Raw genomic sequence first — 27,883 nt, 5'->3', positions numbered from 1 at the left:
CTCTCGTCTCCTCTCTCACAGTACATATTTGTGACTCTGTATATGCTAAGAACAACCTCCTTCTGAATCCTTCAAAGGAAAAACTCAACTTGTCTAAGACATATGCAACTTTCTCTGGAGTTAAAAATTCAATAATTTAGAGGGACTTTACCCAACAAACGCAATCAGTAACACCTAATCCTTTGTACCCTCGATGAACCTGAAACAATAAATTAAATTTTTTTTTTCAATAATTTCTTTTGAAATGGTTCAGGGAATGTATTTCTGCTGGGCTGACCATGCCCTCAACAAAGGGAGTGCAGACCTGGCACAGTGGCTCACACCTGTCCTGTAATCTTAGCACTCTCTGAGGCCAAGGCAGGTGGATTGCCTGAGCTCAGGAGTTGAGAGTGAGGGAGAGTGAGACCTGTCTCTAAAAATAGCTGGGTGTCTGCAGTCCTAGCTACATGGAAGGCTGAGGCAAGAAGATCACTTGAGCCCAAGAGTTTGAGGTTGCTGTGAGCTATAATGCCATAGCACTCTACCGAGGGCAACAAAGTAAGACTGTCTCAAAAACAAAACAAAACAAGCCCCCCTCCAGAAAAAGGGAGTACTTTTGGCATATGGATTTATCTTATGCATTAGAAATGCAATCTTCAGTCATTCCAGAACCTCTGTACAATGTCAGTTTCACCAAGTAACGGTCTCGCCAGGTGAAGGGTAGGTATATTTACAGGATATGACTTTACATAATTTATACATAAATTTTTTTCTATCAAAGATTGATGACATCACAAGCCACACAGAGTTCTAACAGTTTTACTTTTGCATGTCATTTATAATTAAAATGTGACTTTTCCCTGAAAAGCCAAGAGTAGCAATTTAGAAAGAATGATGCTGTAACAAATCAGGGGATAGAATGAAAAACTGTTATTTAGAATTTACCAAGCATCCATGTATTCAGTATTATTGTGGATATTAAGCACTGAAGAGTGTATAATCTAGCAGATTTAGAATCTACATAAATAGGGACAAGGGGCTGGGTACAGTGGCTCATGCCTGTAATCCTAACACTAGGGGAGGCCGAGGTAGGTGAATTGCTGGAGCTGAGGAGTTCAAGACCAGCCCGAGTAAAAGAAAGACCTCCATCTCTACTAAAAATAGAAAAATTAGCCAGGTATTATAGCAGGCACCTGTAGTACCAGTTACTGGAGAGGCTGAGGCAGGAGGATTACTTGAACCAGGAATTTGAGACTGCTGTGAGCATAGCACTCTAGCCTGGGGCAACAGAATGAGTATCTGTCTTAAAAAAAAATTAATAAAGGAAAAAGGATGTACTCAGTATGTAGGAGAAAACAAACAAAGCATAAGATCATGAAGGAGAAAAAAATAACTATAGCAAATATTTAAATTTAAGTTATATTAGTTTAATGGAGCATCTCTGGTTTCAAAGGTAATAATGACTAAACAAGATAGTCATTTTAGTGTAACTAATATGATATGACACCAAAGAACATTAGGATGTTTGATAATATTTGAAATTCTTAGCCCAAACATCTAGATATCACGTAATCAGAGCCTTTATAGGTCTAGTTCTTATAAGGATAACTTCCCAGCAGCTACCCATTCCATAAGCACAATATGTAGGAAAGGATCTAAGACAAAATGTCCTTGAAAGTTGTACTTTAATCCACTAGATGCTACTATTTTCAAAAGACATCACAATATGGACAATGAACTCACTAATATGTAAGTATGAATATTATATTATCTCATTTAGAAATAAACGGGTGGCTATGTTTATTATAGTAAGGAGTTATGTAAAACTCACTACTAAGCCTAATTATCGCTTAGGTTTTGATTATCAAGATCGGAGGGACCAGGGCAAGTAGCTTCCTACTTTTGTAGCCAGTCATCTAGAAGAAAGTAACACACACTACATAAAGAAAAAACTGGTTTTGAAATGTACCAGTCGCACTACCATTTACATTTGAGTATGAAATTGCTTGATTTGGATCTTCCTAAAAGTATATGGTAAGAACTAACGCTTTCAAAGTCTTTGCCAATAGTATGGTTTTGGAACCACAGTACATTTGGTCTTATACACTTTCTTTCTTTCTTTTTTTTTTATGAGACAGAGTGTCACTAATGTTGCCTCGGTAGAGTCCTATGGCGTCACAGCTCACAGCAACCTCAAACTCTTGAGCTTAAGTGATTCTGTTGCCTCAGCCTCCCAAGTAGCTGGGACTACAGGCACCTGCACAATGCCCGGCTTTTTTTTGTTGCAGTTGTCATTGTTGCTGAGCAGGCCGGGGCCTGCCTCTGTGTATGTGGCTGGCACCTTAACCACTGAGCTGCGGGTGCTGAGCTATACAACTTCTTGAGAATAGGGACTGTATCTTACCTTTGTGCTTAACATCAACAAACATATTGCAAGTAATCTGTTAATGATGGATCAAGGCCTCACTATCTCAACCAGCTGCCATCTTACTTTCCACTGGGTATCTGGCAGCACAATGCCTGTGTTTAGCACCCAGAAGCAATGACACAGTATAAAGAGAACTTTTGCCATACTCTCAATCATATCTACTAACATTGATTTAGGACATAAAATCTACCTTCTCAATTTTCCAATTCAAGTTCTGGTAAACTTGAATTTTGACTTTAGCCAGGCATGGTGGTTCATGTCTGTAATCCTAGCACTCTGGGAGGCTGAGGTGGGAAGATTGCTTGAGCTCAGGCGTTTGAGACCAGCCTGAACAAAGCAAGACCCCATTTCTACGAAAAACAGAAAAAACAGCTAAGTATGATGGTGTGCCTGTAGTGCCTGGGAGACTGAGGCAGAAAGACTGCTTGAGCCCAGGAGTTTGAGGTTGCTGTGAGCTAGACAGAGGCCATGGCACTCTAGACTAGGTGAGAGATTCTGCCTCAAAAAAAAAAAAAATATATATATATGACTTTAGACAGCTGTATAATTAGAATAATAGGAGAAAAGAGGTTAGTCTAACTTGAAGAAAAAATACTTCATAGATTCAACTTTGAGGCTCCATTCTTTATATACATCATAATTATACAACTTTTTATCTTTAATTTTTCATGGAGATTAGGTCTTGATGTGTTGCCCAGGCTGGTCTTGAACTCCTGGCCTCAAGTCCTCCTCCAACCTTGGCCTTGCAAAGGGCTGAGATTATAGATATGCGGCACTGTGGCTGGCAACTGTCATACTACTTGTTACAACTTAATTTGAACCAAATATGGTTTTTTGGTATCTTTAACATTTGCCTAAATGGTGGTGTGTGTGTGTGTGTGTGTGTGTATATATATATATTTGTAAATTATCCGCGTTATAATTTACTTGGATCATTGCTAATAAACATTACAGGAATGTACTGTAATTGAGGAAGCTTTTCCTACTGCACAGTTAGCTGTTGCTTTTTCTTTTTTCTTAAAGGATGAAATAAAAAATTGATCAAGAGATAAAAATAGCAGATTTGAAAATCATGCCACATGTCATATGACAAATGGGGTTGTGCCAGCTGCTACAAGGAGCTCATGGAAGCTATGTATATTTTATAAATATCTTTTAATTAAAGTATTTAATTTCAAAGATACAATGCAGTTTCTCAGATATCACACTAGTCAACAGCTGCACTAATGCTTAAAAGAAAAGCACTATGTTTCATATCATTGAAACACAAAACTTATACCTGTGAGTCCTTCCATATCTACTTATATTTAAAAAAAAAATTGTTAGGTCCCACTACCTAAGAAAAGAAAGTCAGGTTATTTTCATGTAGATCAAATTACAAAGGTGAGATGGGCATGGTTGCTCACATCTGTAATCCCAGCACAGAGGGTTACTTAAATCCAGGAGTTGGAGGATGCAGTAAACTATGATTGTGCCCGGTACTCTAACCTGGGCAAAAGAGTGATACCCTGTCTCAAAAAATAAACAAAATACAAATTTCAAAAGTATGTCATTCATCTAAGCAAATATTAAGATATACTTAAATACAATACTATTCTAAAACATTAGCTACTTTCTTGAAGACTACACCAAACAAATGGAAAATTATAATCACTGTAGCTTTTATTTAATTCCATACTTACATCAATGTTTAAATGATGGATGAAATTTATAGAAAATAACTGTAGCCTTGACAGATTTATAGAATTAAGTCATTATACTCATTCTTACATGAAATCAGATAAAGTAGAAACGGCCGATTAAATTACCAAACTCAGGCTACTAAGCCAATAATAACATGCCCCTGAATCAATACTATCACTTTTTTTTTTCCCTAGGCAGAACCTCATTCTGTTGCCCTCCTGGGCTTAAGCAAGCCTCCTGCCTAAGCCTCCCTTGTAGCTGAGACTACAAGCATGCACCGCCATGCCTGGTTAATATTTTTTCCACTTTTGATAAAAATAGTGTTTCACCCCTTGCTCTAGGCTGGCCTCGAACCCCTGATCTCAAGTGATCCTCCTGTCCCTGCCTCTCAAGAGCATTAGGATTACAGGCATGAGCCACTGTGTCTGGCCATGGTCATTTTTTTTTTTTAGACAGTTTTACTATGTTGCCCTCGGTAGAGTGCTATGGCATCACAGCTCACAGCAACCTCAAACTCTTGGGCTTAAGCAATTCTCTTGCCTCAGTCTCCCAAGTAGCTGGGACTACAGCTGCCCACTACAATGCCCGACTATTTTTTTTGTTGTAGTTGTCACTGTTGTTCAGCAGGCCCCAGCTGGGTTCTAATTGGCAATCCCCAGTCAGTGTAGGTGGCTGGTGCCCTAACCACTGAGCATGGGCACTGAGCCAGCCACTGTCATTCTTAAAAGGTAAGTTTGCTTCAAATTACACTTAAGTGTAATTATCCTTAAAAAGCTAATTTTATCTTTATCTTCAAAGACTCCTAAATGACAAAACCAAGCAAAAAATCACAAATACTTTACCTTTTTGGCCAGGCGTGGTGGCTCAGACCTGTAATACTAGCACTCTGGGAGGCCGAGGTGGGTGAATTGCCTGAGCTCAGGAGAGTGAGACCAGCCTGAGCAAGGGCGAGACCCAGTCTCTACAAAAAAATAGAAGAACCAGCTGGGCGTTGTGGCAGGCACCTGTATTCCTGGCTACTTGGGAAGCTAAGGCAAGAGGATTGCTTGAGCTCAAGAATTTGAGGTTGCTGTGAGCTACACTGCCACAACACTCTACCCAGGATGACAGAGTGAGACTGTATCAAACAAACAAAACAAACAAACAAAAACTTTACTTTTTAAAAATTATTAGAGAGGTACTAAGAATGTTTTATTCATCTGTTTTGCTGTTATTTGGCTTAATAAGTATAAATAAAAAAAACAAATTATACCAGGCTAAAATCACCAATAATTTCATGACTAGTATAGACAAATTTTACTGCGAGTTATTTATATTTACTTATTTATTTTTTTGAGATAGAGTCTCACTTTTTTGTCCTTGGAAGAGTGCTGTTGCATCCTAGCTCACAGCAATCTCAAATGCTTGGGCTTAAGCAATTCTCATGCCTCAGTAGCTGGGATTATAGGGACCCACTGCAACATCCAGCTATTTTTAGAGATGAGGTCTCGCTGTAGCTCAGGCTGGTCTGGAACCTGTGAGATCAGACAATCCACTGGCCAAGGCCTCCCAGAGTGCTAAGATTACAGGCATGAGCCACGGCGCCTGGTCTGCTAGTTCTTTAAAACAAACATTTAAATGCTACTTTGTAAAAGCACACCAATATACAGTGTGATCTTACAGAGGAGAGAATTCCACTTAGTAGTGTAAAAACATCAAAATGCTACAGGAGAATGATCATTCAGTAAGAGTCATTAGCTCATCTCCTTTTATTCTCCATAAAGATTATTATATCTTCATGGTTGATTGTGGCAACTATGTAGGTAAATAATATTCAGATTTTTATATACAGTAGATGAGGGGTGGGTGTGTGTGTGTGTATATATATATAAAATTGTTAGTTTTGCCTGTATCTCAGGTCTTTTTTTTCATATCTCAGGTCTTATTATTCACCATTAATTAATTTTTTTCTCCATTCCTAGTATTAAGTGACTTTCCTTCACCATAGAGTACAATGATTACTTTTTAATTAAGAACATAGAAGCTAAAGAACAATATTCAGGCAGGAGAGAAAATTCTTAGAAGTGCTTCAATTAAATTCTTTGTAGGCCAAGTGTGGTGGCTCACACATATAATCCTAGCAATCTGAGAGTACAGGAGGGAAGATTGCTCCCTGGAGACCAGCCTGATCAAGAAGATAAGACCCCATATATATTTAAAAAATAGAAAAAAAATTAGCCGGGTATTGTGGCATGTGACTGTAGTCCCAGCTTCTTGGGAGGCTGAGGCAAGATTGCTTGAGCCCAGAAGTTTGAGGTCAAACTAGGCTAGGCTAATGCCATGCACTCTAACCTGAGATAATATAGGGAGACTCTGCCTCAAAAAATAGAAAAAATCCTTTTGTAGAAAATGTTTTAAGAGAGAATCAGGTTATCAGAACTTGTTTGGACAGAACTGAATCTTAAACTCAATTCTTGGCTTATATTGACTCAATATTCATAGTATTGCTTAATATTATACCTATTTTATACATAGGAATTACGCTATTACTTATAAAATTATGCTTGATGGCTGAAGAACATATACTATAAGTTGCAATTCTGCTCCTAAGTACTTTTTTTTTTTTTTGAGACAGTCTCAAACTGTCACCCTGGGTGGAATGCCACAGTGTCATAGCTTACAGCAATCTCCAACTCTTGGGCTCAAGCAATCCTCTTGTCTCAGTTTTTAGTAGAGAAAGGGTCTTTCGTTTGCTCAGGTTGGTCTCGAACTCGCGAGCTCAAACAATCCACCATCTAAGCCTCTCAGAGTGCTAGGATTACAGGGGTGAGCTGCCTCACCTGGCCAATTCCCAAGTACTTAAGATTATTTAAACAAATCTACATGTTTCTTTTCAAAATACAGACATTATATTGTTTTTCCTTATAAGTCCTCTTCTTGACATAAAAAAAAGTAATGATTAGAAATGGTCAAAGAAAACAGAATCCTATATGAACAATGTTTCAAAAGTAATTCTTCTGATCAAGTGTTTTTTTTTTTTTTTTGCAGTATTTGGCCGGGGCTGGGTTTGAACTCGCCACCTCCGGCATAGGCGGCAGGCGCCCTACTCCTTTGAGCCACAGATGCCGCCCTCAAAAGTAATTCTTAATTTTGGGGGAGCCCCTCCAATTTCTCCAAAAGAATTGCTCAGAATGTATGGCTTTAATAGGCAAAAAAAGTTTTTCAGTTACCTTCAAACTTTTGTAGTATATGAAAGGCAGGAAAAAATATACCAAGTATCAGTACGTAAAGTACAAATGCATTTGGTTTAAAAATACACAAACACATAGAAGAAAAACCAGAAGGACACAGGGTTCCCTCTGGGAAGATGACAGTATGGGTGGTTTAATCTTTTTTTTTGTTATTCTATTTCCAGAAGCAAGCATGTACTATTTTTGAAACTTAAAAACGGAGCTTATGAGAAAAAAAAAATTATGCCCAGGGATACCCCCAATTCTAAGAAAATTTATGTATTTCACACACTACAATAAAGATACCTTAATTTTGTACTTCATAGATGGCCCTCACTTACATGGGTCTTATGTGGGACATGGAAACCATACAATAGAAAAACAAACATAACCTTTAAGGATAAAACACATCTTAGCTAAGGTTTTATTTTGTTGTAGCATGAACATTTATAAACTAAATTTCCTAAAACAAAGAAGAAAATTAGAGATTTATTCTAGAATTACTCATGTTTTGCTGCCATGCTATCACAAATATCTCTGGATTACTAAATTACTTTCTCATATAAGGTATGCCCAAAGATCCCATACCCTTCTCTTATTAAGAATTAAATACTAACTACTTGTCAGTCTTTGGGCTAGAGGACATGGTTTCTGGTCTCATGGAGCTATCAATCTAGCTGGAAAGACAAATAATAAACAATTATAAAACACTAATATGTAGTGGTAAAAAGAGAATAGGGCTGATGAGAATGTAGGGAAGAGACCTCTAAAGAGAGGCTTTCTAGAGGAATTGTGTTAAACTGAGAACTGGAGGTTAAGAAAGTGATAACTGGGTGGCTCAGCGTCCATAGCTCAGTGAGTAAAGGCACCAGCCACATACACCAAGGCTGGTGGGTTGGAGTCCGGCCCAGGCCTGGTGAACAATGACAACTCCAACCAAAAAATAGTCAGGGGTTGCCTGAAGTCCCAGCTACTTGGGAGGCTGAAACAAGAAAATCACTTAAGTCCAAGAGTTTGAGGTTGGTGTGAGCTGTGATGCCACAGTACTCTACCCAGGGCGACATAGTGAGACGCTATCTCAAAAAAAAAAAAAAAAAAAGAAAAGGAAAGAAAGAAAGAAAGTGATAACTGGGTGAATTGGGAGGGGAGAAGAGTATTCAGGCAAATGAAGAATTAGCAAAGGATGTGTAATCTTTTCCCAAAATTGAACCAAGTTCATCTTGGTCAACGGGAAGGCAATGAAAGATTGTAAATCACACTTTTTAAACTCTCTCTTAAAAGGCCTTAACGTGTGACATGGTAGCGTTAGTGCTTTATAAATTACCCTGGGGTAGCATGTACAAAAAATGGGTTGGAGAGACACAGATTAATGCCAGAAAGATGAATGAGGACACTGCTGAAATAATGTAGGCAACTCCTGGATTAATGGCAGAAGTGAAGAGAGATAGAAAAATAAAGGGAACTTTTGGGGGTTGCATTAACAGGATTTGATGAGTGATTCAGAGATGACTCAAAGATGATTCAGAGGTTTGCAGCTTGACAACTGCTGGGCTATGCAATAAAATGGAAAACCAGGACTCAGGAGGGTTTATTTTAGTACTTTTAATAAACTTTTTGTCCACATATAGGCAGTGGGGGAATAAAATGAAGGGGACTAGAGGTGTAGAATGAGGCCAATTCTGGATATGCTGAATTTAGGATATCCTACAAGATATCCTAATGGGTATTTCCAGTGAGCAACTGAATAAACATTTCAGAGCTAAGAGTTAAGCTTAAGGCAAACATGTACTTGAGAATGATGAACATACAATTCAATGTTTGCCTTTAAAAAAATCCATTCTGGGCGGTGCCTGTGGCTCAAGGGGTGTCAGCCCCATATACCAGAGGTGGTGGGTTCAAACCCAGCCCCGGCCAAAAACTGCAAAAAATAATAATAATAATAAAAAAATCCATTCTATTTGACCAACCACAAAATAGCTTCCTTTCTACCTTCAAAGTGATAACAATTAATATAAAGGACGCCATAGGTCTAATTTATGTTTTTCAAGGAAATGGTAGAGTGAGAAGGGCCCTTAAATTACAAACCTGAAGAACACCAATGCCTAATAGGCAGATTATCCTTCAAAAGAAAAGAAAAGAGGCAAAAGAGGTGGCCACACAGCCAGGGTAAAGTATGCCATGAAAGCTAAGTCCAGAGCGGGGAAGCATTCTCAGAAAGAACTAACATCGTCCTATACAATGTTTTGGGGTAAAAGCTTTTCACTTGAAATAACTTAGAAGGATATGACTTGAAATTTTTTTTTTTTTTCTGAGACAGTTTCACTTTGTCACCCTCAGTAGAATGCTTTGGTGTCACAGCTCACAGCAACCTTAAACTCTTGGGGTCAAGCAATTTCTCTTGCTTCAGCCTTCCAAGTAGTTGGGACTACAGGCACTTGCCAGAATGCCTGGCTATTTTTTAGAAATAGGGTCTCACTGTGGCTCAGAATTCTCCAGTGAAAATCGCTTACGCCAAAGAGTTAGGTTGCTGTGAGCTGTGACACCACAGCAAGCACTCTACCGAGGGCAACAAAATGAGACTGTCTTAAAGATAAATAAATAAACAATAGAAGTAGAAAAGTAAATAAATGCTAATTCTATTCCTGACTCCTGAAACATGAATCTAATTTCAATCCCAGCTCCATGGCTCCATGTAGGTTTGGTTGACAAATGCAATAGTGTAATTCTGGAAGTAATTATGGCAATTCGGTGTCTTTCAATACACTCATGACAACTCTTTCTTACCCTAGAAAATACTTTGGATCAACTCTTCCAAGGTTTGGTGTAAATCCAGTGTTCCAACAGTCCTTCCTGGTCCGGGACATTAAAAAAAAAAAAAAATCCTGGTTTAAATCTGAATTATAAAGAATAAAGCTTAAGAATCACCACTAGTTCAAATATATTTGGGGGCTGAATTTTTATCTGAACTCCTGGCATCTGCCATCTGAAAACTTCTTAGTTGAGAGAGTAATCATTCTGTATATAAAAGCAGTAATATACAACAATCTTTGCTGTGACGAATTGGTAGCTATGGGGCTGCCTTTTTGTGAAACTGGTAGACAGTAATGATTTTTTTTTGTGCTTTATGACTTCTTATAGCTTATAAGAGAAAACACTGAAGTATATACTAAATGTTGTATTTGTAGTTGTACTTAATTTTTACTGGTTTGATTTTAGAAGATAATTTTAAGTCAATAATTTGACCCAGAGATTGTAATGACTATAGTATTTTAAATATATTATTTTAAACACAGCATTGGAAAATGTACTCTGTAAGTTTATAGTATGCAGTATTTGCTTTTATTGTTATAGTTGGTGGTATCACTGAATCAGTGAAGCTATATTACAAATTAGAAGCATACTGTGTTCAAGGATGAACTTTTTATTCTATACTCCTGTTACAGAATAAAAAAGAGGTACAGTATGCCACAGAGTTGTATGACAATTTTTGTAGCTAGAAGAACTAGAAATTAAGGAAGAAAGAGTAAATACCTACCAACATACATTCAGCAATACTATTTCATTTAAGGTGATCCAGAAAATAAGTCTGGATTGAAAGATAAGAATTAGTGTATCAGCTCGGCACCTGTGGCTCAAGCGGCGAAGGCACCAGCCACATACACCTGAGCTGGCGGGTTAGAATCCAGCCCGGGCCCGCCAAACAACAATGATGGCTGCAACCAAAAAATAGCTGGGCGTTGTGGCAGGTGCCTGTAATCCCAGCTACTTGGGAGGCAGAGGCAGGAGAATTGCTTGAGCCCAGGAGCTGGAGGTTGCTGTGAGCTGTGATGCCACAGCACTCTACCGAGGGCGACATAGTAAGACTCTGCCTCAAAAAAAAAAAAGAAAAAGAATTAGTGTATCTAAATAGATTGCTCCAGTTGAGTGAGCTGCTTATAATTCTAACTTTACTATTTTTCTTTAAACAAACAAAGGCAACTGACATTACCATTTTATTCTTAAATAAGAATAAATATAACTGGGAGTGATTGATATTTACTTAAATATTGCTTTTCTAGACTTCTTGATTAACTTAACTAAGTGAGCATTTAAATTTAATTTCTATTATCAGCATTCAGTAGCTAATAATCATCACTCTAATTAGTTATCCATTTGCTGTTAGTTATATTAACCTGGCAAAACATAGAAATGTTCTACATCTGAGAAAACTACTGTTTCAAAGGCCAGAAATATATCTTTGAACCCATACTACCTTGTTTAAGGTTAGGATATGACAGGTACCAAGTATATTTAGAGGCATTAGGATTTAATTTTTCAGTAGCCTTTTGAGTTCAGTGCTGGTATTTATGATTCTCCAAAATAGATATAGATACTTATATTCAATCTACACACCTCAAGAGTTATGTAAATAACTGGTGCCAACTACCTTTGAAATTACCTCCAGAAGATTAATTTTAAAAACTCTGATACTTGCTTCCTAACTTTTAACCCTTATTTTTACCATGATCACTTTATATAATTCATTAACTTTATGTCCCTAGAAGTCAATTATTTGATTATAACCCTCTATCATCTCAATAACTACCTCCCCCTATACTTGAAAAGTTAGCAAAGTCAAGTATAGAAAACCTAAGAAGGTAGAAGAGCTAAAATGGCATGGAGACGTTGGGTAGCCCCTTAGTTCTGTGTATTGCTTAGTAGCACAGCAACAAATGAACAATGACAGACAGCAATTGTCCTAATCTAGGTCAATACAACGGCCAAAATACTTTGTAAACACTTTCTTTGGCTCTTTCTGGGGATCAACACTGTTCAAAGTAAAATGCTGCAGCATGAGAAGAGCTTAACAGCAACAGTAATGTTCCACAATGTTTCTTGACCTAACATCTCTTATCCAAGAATCTTAAAATCATCTAATACTAATCACTACTCAATAACTGAAAGAGGTAGGTACTAAGGTAAACTGCAAAGGCCAAAGAACAGAAATTAGGAGTGTATACTATTGAATATCTTTATAAGCTAAAAACTCAGCCTTACATAACTCTGAGTATATAAAATGGAGTATTACCTACTTGCCTTCAACAAACCTAATTTTAGAAATAAGAAGTCAGTGTTAAAAAAAAAAAAGTCAGTGTTACCAAGGTAATACCTTTCTTACTATATTTCATTTGTATTTATATTTAATTTCTAAATAAGTTTGATTTATTACATTTTATTTTTGATACTGTTTAAATCAAAGATCTGACTCAGAGAAAAATACAGAAAATATCTGACTCAGTATTATTTAATACTGGTCAAACTAAAAATTATACAGTATTTTAGATATCTTATTTTAAATATATTAAATATTAGATATAAAGTATACAGGATCACATATACCAATTACTTGGGTAACCATACCATTTACAGTGAAGGCTTTATGCTATGGTATTCACACCATTTTCCTTATGACCAAGATTTGAATTTGTGAGATCAATACTTGAGGGAAGGTGCAATCTGTAGCCATAAAATCATTTGGTATGTGTGTGAAGTTAATGAACTTATGAAAGGATCACACTTCTATCCTTAGCTTCATTAGCACCAAACTCCAACCAAATTAAGCAGTTTAAACTGTTACATAAGACAATGATAGTTAAAGAAATAGGGACTGTGAAGGGTTATATTTCATCATCTTAAAATTTCAGAGATAATATAGGTTAACAATTCAAATCCCCATGTTCTGGAAAATGACTCCTTAAATAACTCACCTCTCAAATCACAGAAGTGCAATAATCTGGAATTATTCTAATCTAAAGATTTAAGAAAATAACTAATCACTACAATTGATGTTTACTGGGATTACTACATAGCTCTTGAAATATAGCTATACAAAAACAGAACTCAGTGAAAGGCAACATTTTTAAAGCAAGAAATATGCTTGAGATTCTTATCAGTAGTCACTAAAAGGGTAAATGCTGAAGATTTACATTCAAATGCTTGAAGAAATACTGCAGAGAAATTCAATTACTAAAAATCTTTGCTCAGATACCTTTCAGGCATATTAAAGATGACATGATGTATGAACCACCAGTAGTGGCATTAAACCCCAATCACTTTCAAAAGAGGTAAGATTTAGAGCTGTTAAGACATTTCAGATTTGGGATCGTTGACACTAAAAATGGTATTAAAAAAAGAGCTCATACAATCTGCTGGCATGTCATAGTAACCATTAGAGGAGGTAGTGACCTAAAGTGTTGGAATTTAAAATACAAGGTCAGCATTAACTGTAAACAAGTCTAAAGCATTTTATGTAACTCTTTAAAATATATGTAGTGAAAAAGAATTAGAATTTATATAAAATCCAAACTAAAAAAAGCAAAAAATAGAAAAATTTAGTGAATTTACTCAAATGAAAGAAGTTTAAATGATACAGAAATGAAAAATATTAGATATCTATAAACAACAAAAAGTGAATATAAATTAGCCACGTCCAAGGACACATCCAGTTAAACATTCATACATATTTGCCTTTTTCTTTAGATATGGTTAACACATACATATGAGACATGCTGATTCTGGAAAAAAAAAATCTGAGATACTAAAAATATTCTTAAGTTTTAAAAAAAGGTATGGAATATGTTTCACCAACATTGTACAGGAATGAAAACCCCTTATTTAATTCCATGATTTTATCATGCCAAAAGCATGGTTGAATTTTTTAAGCAGATATTGGTATCATAACACATTGGCTTATTAATAATTAAGGCATTTTGCATACACAGTATCTCAGTGTGGACAAAAATGTTTAATATTGATTTTTTACTATGATGTTTTTAACGTTGAGTCTTTTCAACATAAGAAAATAGCTGCACACATTTATGTGCTTTTTCATAAAACAAATCTTAAAAAATGTGTAGATTGGTCTTTGTAGTTTCTGGTAATAAGTCCCATCTTATTTTTTCACATAGTATAAATTATATTCTTACGCAAGATTGCATTAAGACCCAGTAGTTCTTAAACAATGTTACCAAATAACCATATAAATCCCAAATGCAGCAAAGGTGAACAATCTTCATAGTGCACTTTCACCTCATTGAAGTTGAAGCTGCTCCTTTTGGATATTTTTCCACTTCAATGTGAAGTAGATTGTTAGGGCTTTATTAGTGGTTTCACTATGTGGCTTTTTAAAAAGAAAAGTGTTTTTGATTTCTTCCACAGTTCACATTTCTCAGAGGAGGTCTTTTTAGTAAATCATAGTCCAGGGATGTTTCAAAAAACCAAGTGGTCTTTAATAGATGAAATCTCTCAATGCAACTGTAATAAATAAGCTTCTACATCCTTGAAGGATAAAACAAAAACAATTCATTAGTCAGTACAGTAAAAACACACACAGTCCATTTTCATTTCCCTTTTTGTTGCGTGATTTGCCTTACTTTCCCTTTGTGACCTTTTGAGAGTAAAAGACATGTTACATTCAGCTTTTTTTGGTCTCCATTTTTTCAGCACAGGGCCTGGCACGTAGTATGTGATCAATAAATGGTAAGTAGCGACTAAATGTTTTGGTTCCTATGTTCAAACAACTCTGCATTCACAGCTAACATTCTATCAGCATTCTTTTTTTTATTTTTAAAAGTTTTTTTTTTTAACTAAGTTTATTTATTTTTGTTGTTGTTGTTGCAGTTTGGCCAGAGCTGGGTTTGAACTCACCACCCTCAGTATATGGGGCTGGCACCCCACTCTCTGAGCCACAGGCACCACCCATCAGCATTCTAACAGCAATTCTATCAGTGCTATATAAATTCAAGGCCAGGTTCTTCCCTCAAAAAATTACAAATTAATTGAGGGTTTAATTTTATAATAGAGGTTTTATCATAACTTAGGGAACTTCACATTGAACTTTTAATAACTCAATATTGTCCTCAATAATAAATGGTACCTTAAGGTCATTTTCATAATAAACCTTCTCCCTTTGTAAAAAATTATAATTGAAAGCAAATTTCTAAGGGAACAATCATCTTTCAGTTTTACTATCCAAAATACAAGATTCCTTCAGAGCAAGTGATATGTAATGTATGTTCTAAAAACCTAAAACAACAAAAATCTTCTGGGAAATTGGTATCTGTTTATAAGATTTTCATGACTAAGAATTCATAAAATAAAATCATACAGTAGTGACACACGTGATATATAGTTTTGTTTCTTTTTTAAGGTATCCAAGAACTTTACACGTAGCCCATGATATAAATCCCCTTATTTAGAAAATTATATTGTTTAACTCAAAGAAGGCTTTCATATTCCTAGCTAATGTCCATTTATAATAGCAGTATGCCCAGTGAAATAGAGTGAAAATATTTCTTGGGCAGTCCCTTGGCTCAACGGAGTGGGGTGCTGGCCCCATATGCCGGAGGTGGAGGGTTCAAACCCAGCCCCAGCCAAAAACTGCAAAAAAAAAGAAAATATTTCTTAACAATTTTTTTCTTCCATTTAAGCTACCAATGTTTTCAAGAGTTAAATATTAAAATTCAAACTAGCAATGTATCTTTTCCTTTAAGAGACAAGTAAATCAGTAAAGACCGGTGTCAGATTCACTCTATGATTTTAACAGTTTATGTTCTTAAAAAGTATGACATTAAGCAAAAGTAAAATACAAATTAATACTCCAGAACCATTTGATTGTGTTTCTCATTTCATGTTTCCTGAATTCTTCATCTTTCTGTTTTTTGATGCTGTTAAGAATCCAGAAGAATTCTTTTTCTAAATATTTTTCTCTGATTAAAATTTTCTTTAAATACCCCCTGGCAAAGCATGTCTGTGGCTATCTATGAAATATATTCAATGACTAATTCCTGTGCTTCCTCCCAAGGTCACAATCATGCCCAAAGGATCTTAAGCATTTGCAAATATGAAATTGACTTCAGACATTATTAGAAAGTACCAAAAAGTTCGTTTAAAATGTATAACAATAATATATTGTTCCTAGTTTTTTTTTTTTTTTTGTAGAGACAGAGTCTCACTTTATGGCCCTCGGTAGAGTGCCGTGGCCTCACACAGCTCACAGCAACCTCCAACTCCTGGGCTTAAGCGATTCTCTTGCCTCAGCCTCCCGAGCAGCTGGGACTACAGGTGCCCACCACAATGCCCGGCTATTTTTTTGTTGCAGTTTGGCTGGGGCTGGGTTTGAACCCGCCACCCTCGGTATATGGGGCCGGTGCCCTACCGACTGAGCCACAGGCGCCACCCTGTTCCTAGTTTTTTATGTCTGTTTTTTAAGCTTAAATATAGATTACCTTAGCTATATTACCAGTATATCCCGGAACCAAAGTAAGATGGTTTTCTTGTTCCCATAATCCACTTAACTGTTGTTTTAAAATTTGAATATTTCTAGGAGAAAACAAAGAAGGAAGAAAAATAAGAAAACAAATATAGTAGAATATAGATATTGGTAGCAAATATATTTAAGGAAACAGTTTAACAATATTTAAGTATTCATCAGGAGAAAATTATGCTATTTAAAGTTAAGCAACTATTAAAAATAATAAATGTCATTCATGAAAATTGAAGGTTATTGAGTTGTCAAGGCAGGTAAAAAAACAACTAGGCCATGTGAAACATTTGTACGACTTGTTCTTGGGTATGAAGTGGAAAATTTTGAGCCTATAAAGAAAATTATGAACTTTAAGAAGACTGTTGGGATATTTTTATTGTGTGGCAGCATGATCATCTAGCTATTCTGGTAAAAAAAAACAACCACATATTTTCACATCAAGGCAATACTTAAATTATGGTTATTATAGTTTTCAGAACTGTAATCATCAACAATGATGATTTAATAGTTTATGTTAAACAAGTTAATGTTTAGGACCCTGCAGGATGCTTCCATTCCTTCTTCAACTACAGGCATCTCTTTTCATATAATGGATATGAGGGTTAAATCACTGTTCTGCTTTTTCCATTTAAAATGAAGGGTAGGATCCTCTCCCAGGTGATTACTAGGCTGCAGAATTCAATTGTCAGGTACGCTTTTCACAAATGAACAATATCTCAAGATACTATCTCTCTGAAAATGAAAAGAATAAATATTATATACTGATGATCATAGAATAAAATTATTACCTAGTTTAATCAAGCTGCTTTTTTTTTTCTTCTTCTTTTTTTTCGTTCTGAGACAGAGTCTCAAGCTGTTGCCCTGGGTAGAGTGCTGTGGCATCACAGCTCATGGCAACTTCAAACTCTTGGGCTTAAGCATTTCTCTTATCTCAGCCTCCCAAGTAGCTGGGACTACAGGTGCCCACCACAACACCTGGCTATTTTTTTTTTGTTATTGTTGTTGCAGTTGTCAATGTTGTTTTAGCTGGCCCAGACTGGGTTCGAACCCTCCATCCTTGGTGTATGTGACCGGTGCCCTACCCACTGAGCTATGGGAGCTGCCCACAAGCTGATTTTCTAGAGAAATTTTCAACATGAATTCATTTTTAAAGGTATACTTACCCATCATTTATAATTTCTGTTTTGGATGATAGTTCTGACCACCATCTTTTTATGACTGCTTGAAGCCAGTTTAAACCAACTATTACATATCTGAAATGACATTTTGTTACAAAATTCAAGTGTTTTCATCTAAGAAATCTTTACAAAAGATGTTATTCTCTCCCTTTCCAAAAATCCATACAAACATTGATCTTCCTCCTTTTAAAAATGTATTTCATTACTTTCATTATTTCAAAAAATTTTGTTTCATGTAACTTGTTTATAAATGTTTTTGTAATTGTTCTTTAGTTACTTCATATTCTTTTCCTAATTTTTTTTTTTTTTTTAGAGACAGATCTCACTCTGTTGCCGTAAAGAGTGCCGTGAAGTCACAGCTCACAGCAACCTCCAGCTCTTGGGCTTAGGCAATTCTCTTGCCTCAGCCTCCTGAGTAACTGGGACTACAGGTGCCCGCCACAGTGCCTGGCTATGTTTTTTGTTGCAGTTTGTCCGGGGCTGGGTTCAAACCCACCACCCTCAGTATATGGTACTGGCACCCCTACTCACTGAGCCACAGGCGTCACCCTCTTTTCCTAATTTTTTAATAAAACCTCTTTAAAAATTAAAACCATGCATGTCTCATAAAGCCCAATCTACTACTATGTACTCACAAAACACAAAATCAGTATTATTGAAAAACAAAAAATGAATCAAGATTAAGATCAGCACTTACTCTTCAAATTTGCTTTTAAGCAGTGACTTTACTAGAGGCAACAAATCTACACAGCAGCCAAGGGAAATATATTGTTTTTCTTCCTGTAAACTAAAATAAATACTAAGTTACAAAAATATGAACAGGACACAATTTGACCTTCTTTAAGCTTACTTCTTTTCAGAAAAAGATTATTTTACCTATTAGTGAGCACAGGAAGGCAATCTACCACAACTCCAAGATCTTCTATCCTGTGAGGACAAAGACAATAGCATTGCTAACAGAGCTGATTATTTTATATTTATTTTTGTATTATAATCTTCATACTGCTTTTGAAAAATTCATTAATTTAATATGTAATTTCAGTGTCTATGATGAGTCAAGTGCTGGGGACACAGGAGTGAACAATGAGAGTTGACTTGCATTCCAGTGTGTGAGTGTGGGGGTGTATATGGAGCAGAGACAGACAATACACAATAAACAAATAAAATATATAGAGTAAGTTGTTGATAAGTACATGGAGAAAACTAAAACAGAAAAGGGAGACAGGAATTCTTTGTACCCTAAATGAATACCAAAAAAAAAAAAAAAAAACCGTAAGAAAAAAAAAGGATATCACAAAATCCCAAGACCAGAGATGTTGGCATGTATGTGGAGAAAAGGGCACACTTCTACACTGCTGATGGGAATGCATACTAATATGTTCCTTTTGGAAAGATGTTTGGAGAACACTTAGACATCTAAAAATAGACCTGCCATTTGATCCTACAATTCCTCTACTAGGTATATACCCAGAAGACCAAAATAAACATTATAACTAAGATATTTGTACCAGAATGTTTATTGCAGCCCAATTCATAACTGCTAAGTCATGGAAAAAGCTGAAGTGCCCATCAATCCACGAATGGGTTAATAAATTGTGGTATATGTACACCAAGGAATATTATGCAACCTTAAAGAAAGATGGAGACGGGCGGCGCCTGTGGCTCAGTGAGTAAGGCGCCGGCCCCATATGCCAAGGGTGGCGGGTTCAAACCCAGCCCCGGCCAAACTGCAACCAAAAAAAAAAAAAAAGTAGCCAGTTAGCCGGGCCTTGTGGCGGGCGCCTGTAGTCCCAGCTGCTTGGGAGGCTGAGGCAAGAGAATCGCGTAAGCCCAAGAGTTAGAGGTTGCTGTGAGCCGTGTGACGCCACGGCACTCTACAGAGGGCCATAAAGTGAGACTCTGTCTCTACAAAAAAAAAAAAAAAAAATAGCCGGGCATTGTGGCGGGCGCCTGTAGTCCCAGCTGCTCGGGAGGCTGAGGCAAGAGAATTGCGTAAGCCCAAGAGTTAGAGGTTGCTGTGAGCTGTGTGAGGCCACGGCACTCTACCCGAGGGCGGTACAGTGAGACTCTGTCTCTGAAAAAAAAAAAAAAAAAAAAAAGAAAGATGGAGACCTCACCTCTTTCATGTTTACATGAATGGAACTAGAATATATTCTTCTTAGTAAAGTATCTCAAGAATGGAAGAAAAAGTATCCAACGTACTCAGGCCTACTATGAAACTAATCTATAGTTTTCATATGAAAGCTGTAACCCAGTTATAACGTAAGAATATGGGGAAAGGGCTACTAGGGAGGCTGAGGCAAGAGAATCGCTTAAGCCCAGGAGTTGGAGGTTGCTGTGAGCCGTGTGACGCCACGGCACTCTACCCGAGGGCGGTACAGTGAGACTCTGTCTCTACAAAAAAAAAAAAAAAAAAGAATATGGGGAAAGGGGAGGGGAGGGGGGAGGATGGGAGAAGGGAGGGTAATTGGTGGGACCACACCTACAGTGTATCTTACAAGGGTACATGTGAAACTTACTAAATGTAGAACATAAATGTCTTAACACAGTAACTAAGAAAATGCCAGGAAGGCTATGTTAACCAGTGTGATGAAAATACATCAAATGGTATATGAAACCAGTGTATGGTGCCCCATGATCACATTAATGTACACAGCTATGATTTAATAATAAATGGATTTAAAAAAAAAGAAAAAGAAATGAACAAACAAATAAATAATAAAACATTTTTTTTAAAAAAGGGAAATAGGGAGTGAGGAAATAAGTATTTTTAAATAAGGTGTCAAGGAAGACCTCAACTAAGATGGAACATTTGATAGACCTCAATATAATGAGGAAGGTAATGCTTAAAATTCCCAAAGGGGATTTTTAAAAGGTTAGTTTTCCCATATCAGTGCCTCATAGTTTTACAGATAAGAATCTTACTCAGAAAAAATAACAGCTCTATTCAATCCTATAAAACAGATGGTTTTCTTTTTTGGTTTTATTCTTATTATTTTTTTTAATTTCAGGTTAATGTAAGGGTACAAACAAAAACAGATGATTTTCTATATTTTGGTTACTCTTTTTTTTTTTGAGACAGAGCCTCAATCTGTCGCCCTGGGTAGAGTGCCATGGCATCACAGCTCACAGCAACCTCCAACTCCTGGGCTCAAGTGATTCTCCTGCCTCCGCCTCCCAAGTAGCTGGGACTACAGGCGCCTGCCACAATGCTTGGCTATTTTTTGGTTGCAGCCATCATTGTTTGGCGGGCGCCTTAGCTGCTTGAGCCACAGGCACTGAGCCTATTTCAGTTTAAGACTGATGATGAATGTAACTTAAAGTGTCTATTGAGTGGCGCCCGTAGCTCAGTGGGTATGGCGCTGGCCACATACACCCAGGCTGGCCAGTTGGAAAATGGCCTGGGCCAGCTAAACAACAAGGACAACTGCAACAAAAAAATAGCCAGGCATTGTGGCAAGTGCCTGTAGTCCCAGCTACTTGGGAGGCTGAGGCAAGAGAACCACTTAAGCCCAGGAGTTGGAGGTTGCTTTGAGTTGTGACAGCACAGCACTCTACCAAGGGTGACACAGTAAGACTCTTGTCTCAAAAAAAAAAAAAGTGTGTACATTATCTCTATTGAAGCTAAATATAGGAATTTAAAATTTTTATTTTATTTATTTATTTTTTTGAGACAGAGTCTCACTATGTCACCCTCAGTAGAGTGCTGTGGCGTCACAGCTCACAGCAACCTCAAAACCCTGGGCTTAGGGCGGCGCCTGTGGCTCAGTCGGTAAGGCGCGGGCCCCATATACCAAGGGTGGCGGGTTCAAACCCAGCCCGGGCTGAACTGCAAACCAAAAAATAGCTGGGTGTTGTGGCGGGCGCCTGTAGTCCCAGCTACTCCGGAGGCTGAGGCAAGAAAATTGCTTCAGCCCAGGAGTTGGAGGTTGCTTTGAGTTGTGTGATGCCATGGCACTCTACCAAGGGCGATAAAGTGAGACTCTGTCTCTACAAAAAAAAAAAAAAAAATCCTGGGCTTCAGTGATTCTCTTGCCTCAGCCTCCCAAGTAGCTGGGACTACAGGCGCCTGCCACAATGCCCAGCTATTTTTGTTTCAGTTGTCATTGTTGTTTAGCTGTCCTGGGCTGGGTTCAAACCTGCCAGCCTCGGTGTATGTGGCTGGCACTGTAACCACTGTGCTACAGTGCCAAGCTGGAATTTAAAAATTTTAGCTACTAATAACATAAAAAAGAAGAGGTAGTTCTTTTGTTTTTTGAGCAGTAGAGTGCCATGATGTTGTATTGCACAGCAACCTCAAACTCTTGGACTCAAATGATTCTCTTGCCTCAGCCTCCCAAGTAGCTAGGACTACAAGTGTGCACCACAACACCTGGCTTTTTTTTTTTTTAGAGAATGGGTCTCAAACTCCTGAGCTCAAGCAATCTACCCATCTTTTTTTTTTTTTTTTAATTGTTGGGGATTCATTGAGGGTACAAAAAACCAGGTTATACTGATTGCATTTGTTAGGTAAAGTCCCCCTTACACTTGTGTCTTCTCCCCAAAAGGTGTGTCACACACCAAGACTCCATCCCTCCCCACTTTCCTCTCTCTGCTCTTCCTTCCCCCTCCCTCCCTCTCTCTTTGTCTCTGCTGTCCTCTTTCCCTTCTGTGTACTAGGTCATTAATTATCCTCATATCAAAATTGAGTGCATAGGATTCATGCTTCTCCATTCTTGTGATGCTGTACTAAGAAGAATGTGTTCCACTTCCATCCAGGTTAATACAAAGGATGTAAAGTCTCTGTCTTTTTTAATGGCTGAATAGTATTCCATGATATACATATCCCATAGCTTGTTAATCCACTTCTGGTTTGGTGGGCATTCCACATTTTGGCAATAGTAAATTGAGCTGCTATCAACAGTCTAGTGCAAGTGTCCTTGTGGTAAAAGGATTTTTTCTTCTGGGTAGAAGCCCAGTAATGAAATTGCAGGATCAAATGGGCGGTCTACCCGCACCTTTCTCCACTCACAAAAATTGATTCAAGATGGATAAAAGACCTAAATTTAAGGCATGAAATGATAAAAATCCTCAAAGGAAGCATGGGAAAAACACTTGACTTTATGAAGAAGACTTCTGTGGCAATTGCAACCACCACCAAAATGAACAAATGGGACTTAATTAAACTGAAAAGCTTCTGTACAGCGAAGGAGATAACAACCAAAGCAAATAGACAACCTACACAATGGGAAAGGATATTTGCATATTTTGAATCATACAAAAGCTTGATAACTAAGATCTATAGAGAACTCAAATTAATCCACACGAAAAAAGCCAACAATCCCATATAATCAATGGGCAAGAAAGATGAATAGAACTTTCTCTAAAGAAGACAGACAAATGGCTAACAAACATAAGAAAAAATGCTCATCATCCCTAATTATTAGAGAAATGCAAATCAAAACCATCCTGAGATCATCTAACCACAGCAAGAATGGCCCACATCACAAAATTTCAAAACTGCAGATGCTGGTGTGGATGTGAAGAGAAAGGAACACTTTTACACTGTTGGTGGGACTACAAATTAATACGACCATTGGAAGAAGTATGGAGAACCCTCAAAAAACTCAAATCCACCCATGTTGGCCTCCCAGAGGGGTAGGATTATAGGCATGAGCCACCAAACCCAGCCAAGAAGATGTACTTCTAATATCACAGTGAAAAATAACTTCTATTTTTCAAACAAAGAGCGTAAAAGGTCACACTTACCTCACCAAATAAGCTACAAGTTCACTTATACTTCTCTTTTTCCAGAAAGTTAAAGCTACATTCAATCTCAAATTCCTGCTGAACAAAACTTGAGCTATTGTTTCATGGTCCTGAGACACCTGAAAGGCAATAATCTAATTTGTTAAAAAGAACACCAAAACAAGATATAAAACTATTTTTTTTCAATTAAATCATTTTGGTAGACAGTTTTAAATTATGCAAAGGTGACTCCTTTAATGGCACATAAAAAGAAATATTATAGTTGAATGTAGTAAACAAATGATCTGAACAAATTTAGAACCTATTTAATTTTTACCAATACTTTTTCTGGCTTGCTACTATTTTTCTTTTAAATCCCAGTAATTCATAAAATAAATTAATGTAGCTGACCCACAGACATAGGACTTAATTTATAACGTAGATAAAAGAAAAAGGTAAACATAGAGGCTAGTCATTACCAACTAAATGGCACAAGAAGAGACATAAACAATTCTGTGATGTTATAGTATCATTTCAATTTGTGTATGTAATAAAATATTATTCCCCCATTGTAAAATGTTGAACTACATAAGAGAAAAAACAAATACTCTCTACCTGCCCACATAAACATCCAATATCACTCTCCAGAAGTAATCAGTCAACAGACTAGTATATATTTTTCCAAACCATTTTCTAGACAAAGACAAATTAAGTACATATATGAAGACTCTGAAAAATTAAAACTAAAATTATCTACATTGTTTAAAACCTACATGAACATTTTTCAATGTCAAAACAGATTAACTATCAACTTCACTTCTTTTCTTTTCTTTTTTGGAGACAGTCTTATTATGTCACCCTCGGTAGAGTGCCATGGCGTCATAGCTCACAGCAACCTCCAACTCCTGGGCTTAGGTGATTCTCTTGCCTCAGCCTCCCAAGTAGCTGGGACTACAGGCTCCTGCCACAACGCCTGGCTATTTTTTTTTTTTTTTCTGTAGTTGTCATTATTGTTATGGCAGGCCTGGGTTGAATTTGAACCCGCTAGCTCTGTTGTATGTGGCTGGCGCCTTAGCCGCTTAAGCAACAGGCGCTGAGCCTCGAAAACTTCGTTTCTTAAAAATAGGCGCCTGTGGCTCAAGGAGTGGGGCACTGGTCCCATATGCCAGAGGTGGCGGGTTCAAACCTAGCCCCGGCCAAAAACCAAAAGAGACAAAAGAGTCTCACTATGTCCCCCTGGGTAGAGTGCTGTGGCATCACAGCTCACAGCAACCTCAAACTCATGGGCTTAAGCAATTCTCTTGCCTCAGCCTCCCAAGTAGCTGGGACTACAAGTGCCCACCACAACACCCAGCTATTTTTTGGTTGAAGTTGTCATTGTTGTTTGACAGGCCTGGGCTGGATTTGAACCCGCCAGTTCTGGTGTGTGTGGCTGGCGCCCTAGCCGCTTAGCTACAAGCACCGAGCCTAAAAATACTTTTGTTAAGATTAATTTTACAATTGGAACAGCTAGATCAACAGTTACGCATATTTGAAATTGGATAAGATAATATGTTTTCACTTTTAGGTTTAGGTTTTTAGAACAGATACTGACCAATCACGAAAAAAAGGTTTGAAACAAAAGAACAATCAATAAACTTACTAGTTCAATTTGAGGCTAAGGAAGGCTTGTGAAAAGTAGTGAAAATAAGAAAGCAATGTAAAAGGAAGGTCCTGAGAAAAACATCTCACAATGGTAATATACAATTGACATTTTTTTTTCTTTAAAGGCACTTGCACTTACAAGTTTATTCCCTCAGTTCAAGTGAAGAACCAACCTAAGATCCAATCTAGGTCAGACTTCTAGGTTATATAGTCACATGTTCATTTCCTTCAGAGTATGTATTAGTTTCTATGATTATTTGATCAGTATTGGCCTCATTATTTTGATAACTACATGTAAGTACAGGTAGTATCTGTTTTCACCCACTGGTTTATTTCTCCTCAGACGACATTCAACATTACAACATAGCAGAATTGGCCAGGCAAGATGGGTCATGCCTGTATTGCTAGTGCTCTAGCAGGTGAAGTGGGAGGAAACCTTAAACTCAGAAGTTTGAGACCAGCCTGCTTGAGCAACAGGGAGACCCCCAACTCTACTAAAAATAGAAAAACTAGATGGGTTTGTGGCAGACACCTATAGTCCCCAAGCTACTCAGGAGGCTGAGGCAGGAGGATCACTTGAACACAGGATTCTGAGGTTGCTGTGAACTAGGCCAACACCATGGTACTCTAGCAACAGAAAGAGACTGTTTCAAAAAAGAAAACAAGTTTAACATAGGCAGATACATAAATGTAATTCACCACATCAACAGAAGGAAAAGCAAAGACTATATGATCCCCTCAATAGATGCATAACAAGCATTTAATAAAATTCAGCATCCTTTTCTAACAAGAACACTTAAGAAAACAGACATAAGCGGCACATTTCTTAAGTTGATTGAAGCCATCTGTAATAAACCCACAGCTAATATTATACTGAATGGAGTAAAACTGAAAGCTTTTCTACTTAGAACTGGAACCAGACAAGGATGTCTTCCATCACCACTACTATACAACATAGCGATAGAAGTTCTAGCCAATGCAGTCAAGCAAGAGAAAGGTATAAAGGGCATCCAAATGGGAGAAGACAAGGTCAAACTCTCACTCTTTGCTGATGATATGATCTTATACTTAGAAAACCCCAGAGATTTAACTTCTGGAAGTGATCAAGAAATACAGTAATGTCTCAGGGTATAAAATCAATGTCAACAAATTAGTAGCCCTTGTGTATGCCAGTAATAGCCAAGTTGAAAAGCAAATCAAGGACACAATTTCCTTCATAAGAACTTCAAAGAAAATGAAATACTAAGCCAGGCATGGTGGCTCACGCCTGTAATCCTAGCACTCTGGGAGGCCGAGGTGGGTGGATTGCCTGAGCTCACAGGTTCAAGACCAGCCTGACGAAGAGCAAGACCCCCATCTCTAAAAACAGCTAGGTATTGTGGCAGGTGCCTGTAGTCCCAGCTACTTAGGAGGCTGAGGCAAGAGGATTGCTTGAGCCTAAGAGCTTCAGCTTGCTGTGAGCTAGGACGCCACAACACTCTACCGAGGGTGACAAAGTGAGACTGTCTCAAAAAAAAAAAAAAAAAAAGAGAAAGAAAAAGAAAATGAGAATGAAATACAGGAATATTCCTAACAAAAGAGGTGAAGGATCTTTACAAAGAGAATTATGAAACCCTATGAAAAGAAATAGCAGAAGACATTAACAAATGGAAAAACATACCACGCTCTTGGCTGGGAAGAATCAACACTGTTAAAATGTCCATTCTACTCAATAGAATTGAATCTCTACAGATTCAATGCAATCCCCATTAAAATACCAACATCATACCTTGAAGAACTAGAAAAAATAGTATTTTGTTTTGTATAGAACCTGAAAAAAAAACCATATAGCCAAGACTATTCTTAGTAATAAAAATACCAGACTGCAGTCAGTATTACAAGTCTACAGTAATCAAAACAGCATGGTACTGGCACACCAGAGACAACAGACACAGACATATGAAAAAGAATACAAAACCAAGAGATGAAGCCAGTCTCTACTTGCCATCTGATCTTTGATAAATCAAACAAAAGCACACATTGGGGAAAAGAATCCCTATGCAAAAAATGTTGCTGGGAGAACTGGATAACCACATGTAAAAGACTAACACTGGACCCACACCTTTCACCACTTACAAAAATTGACTAAAAATTTTATCAAACCATTTCTTCAGGCCGGGTATGGTGGCTCATGCCTATAATCCTTGCACTCTTGGAGGCAAATATGGGAGGATTCCTTGAGCTCAGGAGTTCAGCCTGAGCAAAAAGACTAGACCTCATCTCTATTAAAAACAAAAAAGTTAGATGGGTGGTGTGACAGGTGCCTGCAGTCCCAGCTACTTGGGAGGCTAAGGTAGGAAGATTGCTTATTTAAGCCCAGGAGTTTGAGGTTGCTGTGAGCTAGACTGACGCCACGGCACTCCAGCCCGGCATCAAGAGTGAGACTCTGTCTCAAAAAAACAAAATTTCTTCAAATGACCATTTTTATAAAAACTATTTTACTGAGGTATAATTTATATACCATAAAATTTACCCATTAACTATAATCTGTTACTCAACAGTTTTTAGATTTATAGAGTTGTGCAACTATTATCATAAGCCAAATTTAGACTATTTCTATCATCCTCAAAATTCCCTTGAACCTATTAAAACAAACAATTATGGGCCAGGCATGGTGGCTCAAGCCTGTAATCCTAGCACTTTGGGAGGCCAAGGCAGGTGGATTGCCTAAGCTCAGGAGTTTGAGACTAGC

At 37.4% G+C, this 27,883-nt stretch overlaps 1 protein-coding gene across 1 annotated transcript in view; it reads right to left on the bottom strand.

The window, feature by feature from the left end:
* Positions 1 to 14,064: 14,064 nt before the first annotated feature.
* Positions 14,065 to 27,883, bottom strand: part of KATNBL1 (katanin regulatory subunit B1 like 1) — a 47,627-nt gene continuing 33,808 nt past the window's right edge. The window contains exons 5-10 of the mRNA XM_053595030.1: positions 23,530 to 23,648; positions 18,658 to 18,708; positions 18,479 to 18,568; positions 17,767 to 17,856; positions 16,566 to 16,659; positions 14,065 to 14,616 (exon numbers count right to left, since the gene is read on the bottom strand). Coding sequence (XP_053451005.1) covers positions 14,584 to 14,616; positions 16,566 to 16,659; positions 17,767 to 17,856; positions 18,479 to 18,568; positions 18,658 to 18,708; positions 23,530 to 23,648 — 477 coding nt within the window. The 3' untranslated portion in view covers positions 14,065 to 14,583. The remainder of the gene's footprint in view (positions 14,617 to 16,565; positions 16,660 to 17,766; positions 17,857 to 18,478; positions 18,569 to 18,657; positions 18,709 to 23,529; positions 23,649 to 27,883) is intronic.

Source organism: Nycticebus coucang, chromosome 6, assembly GCF_027406575.1.
Source record: "Nycticebus coucang isolate mNycCou1 chromosome 6, mNycCou1.pri, whole genome shotgun sequence".
NCBI lineage: Eukaryota > Metazoa > Chordata > Mammalia > Primates > Lorisidae > Nycticebus > Nycticebus coucang.
This window is presented reverse-complemented; position numbering and strand designations above follow the sequence as displayed.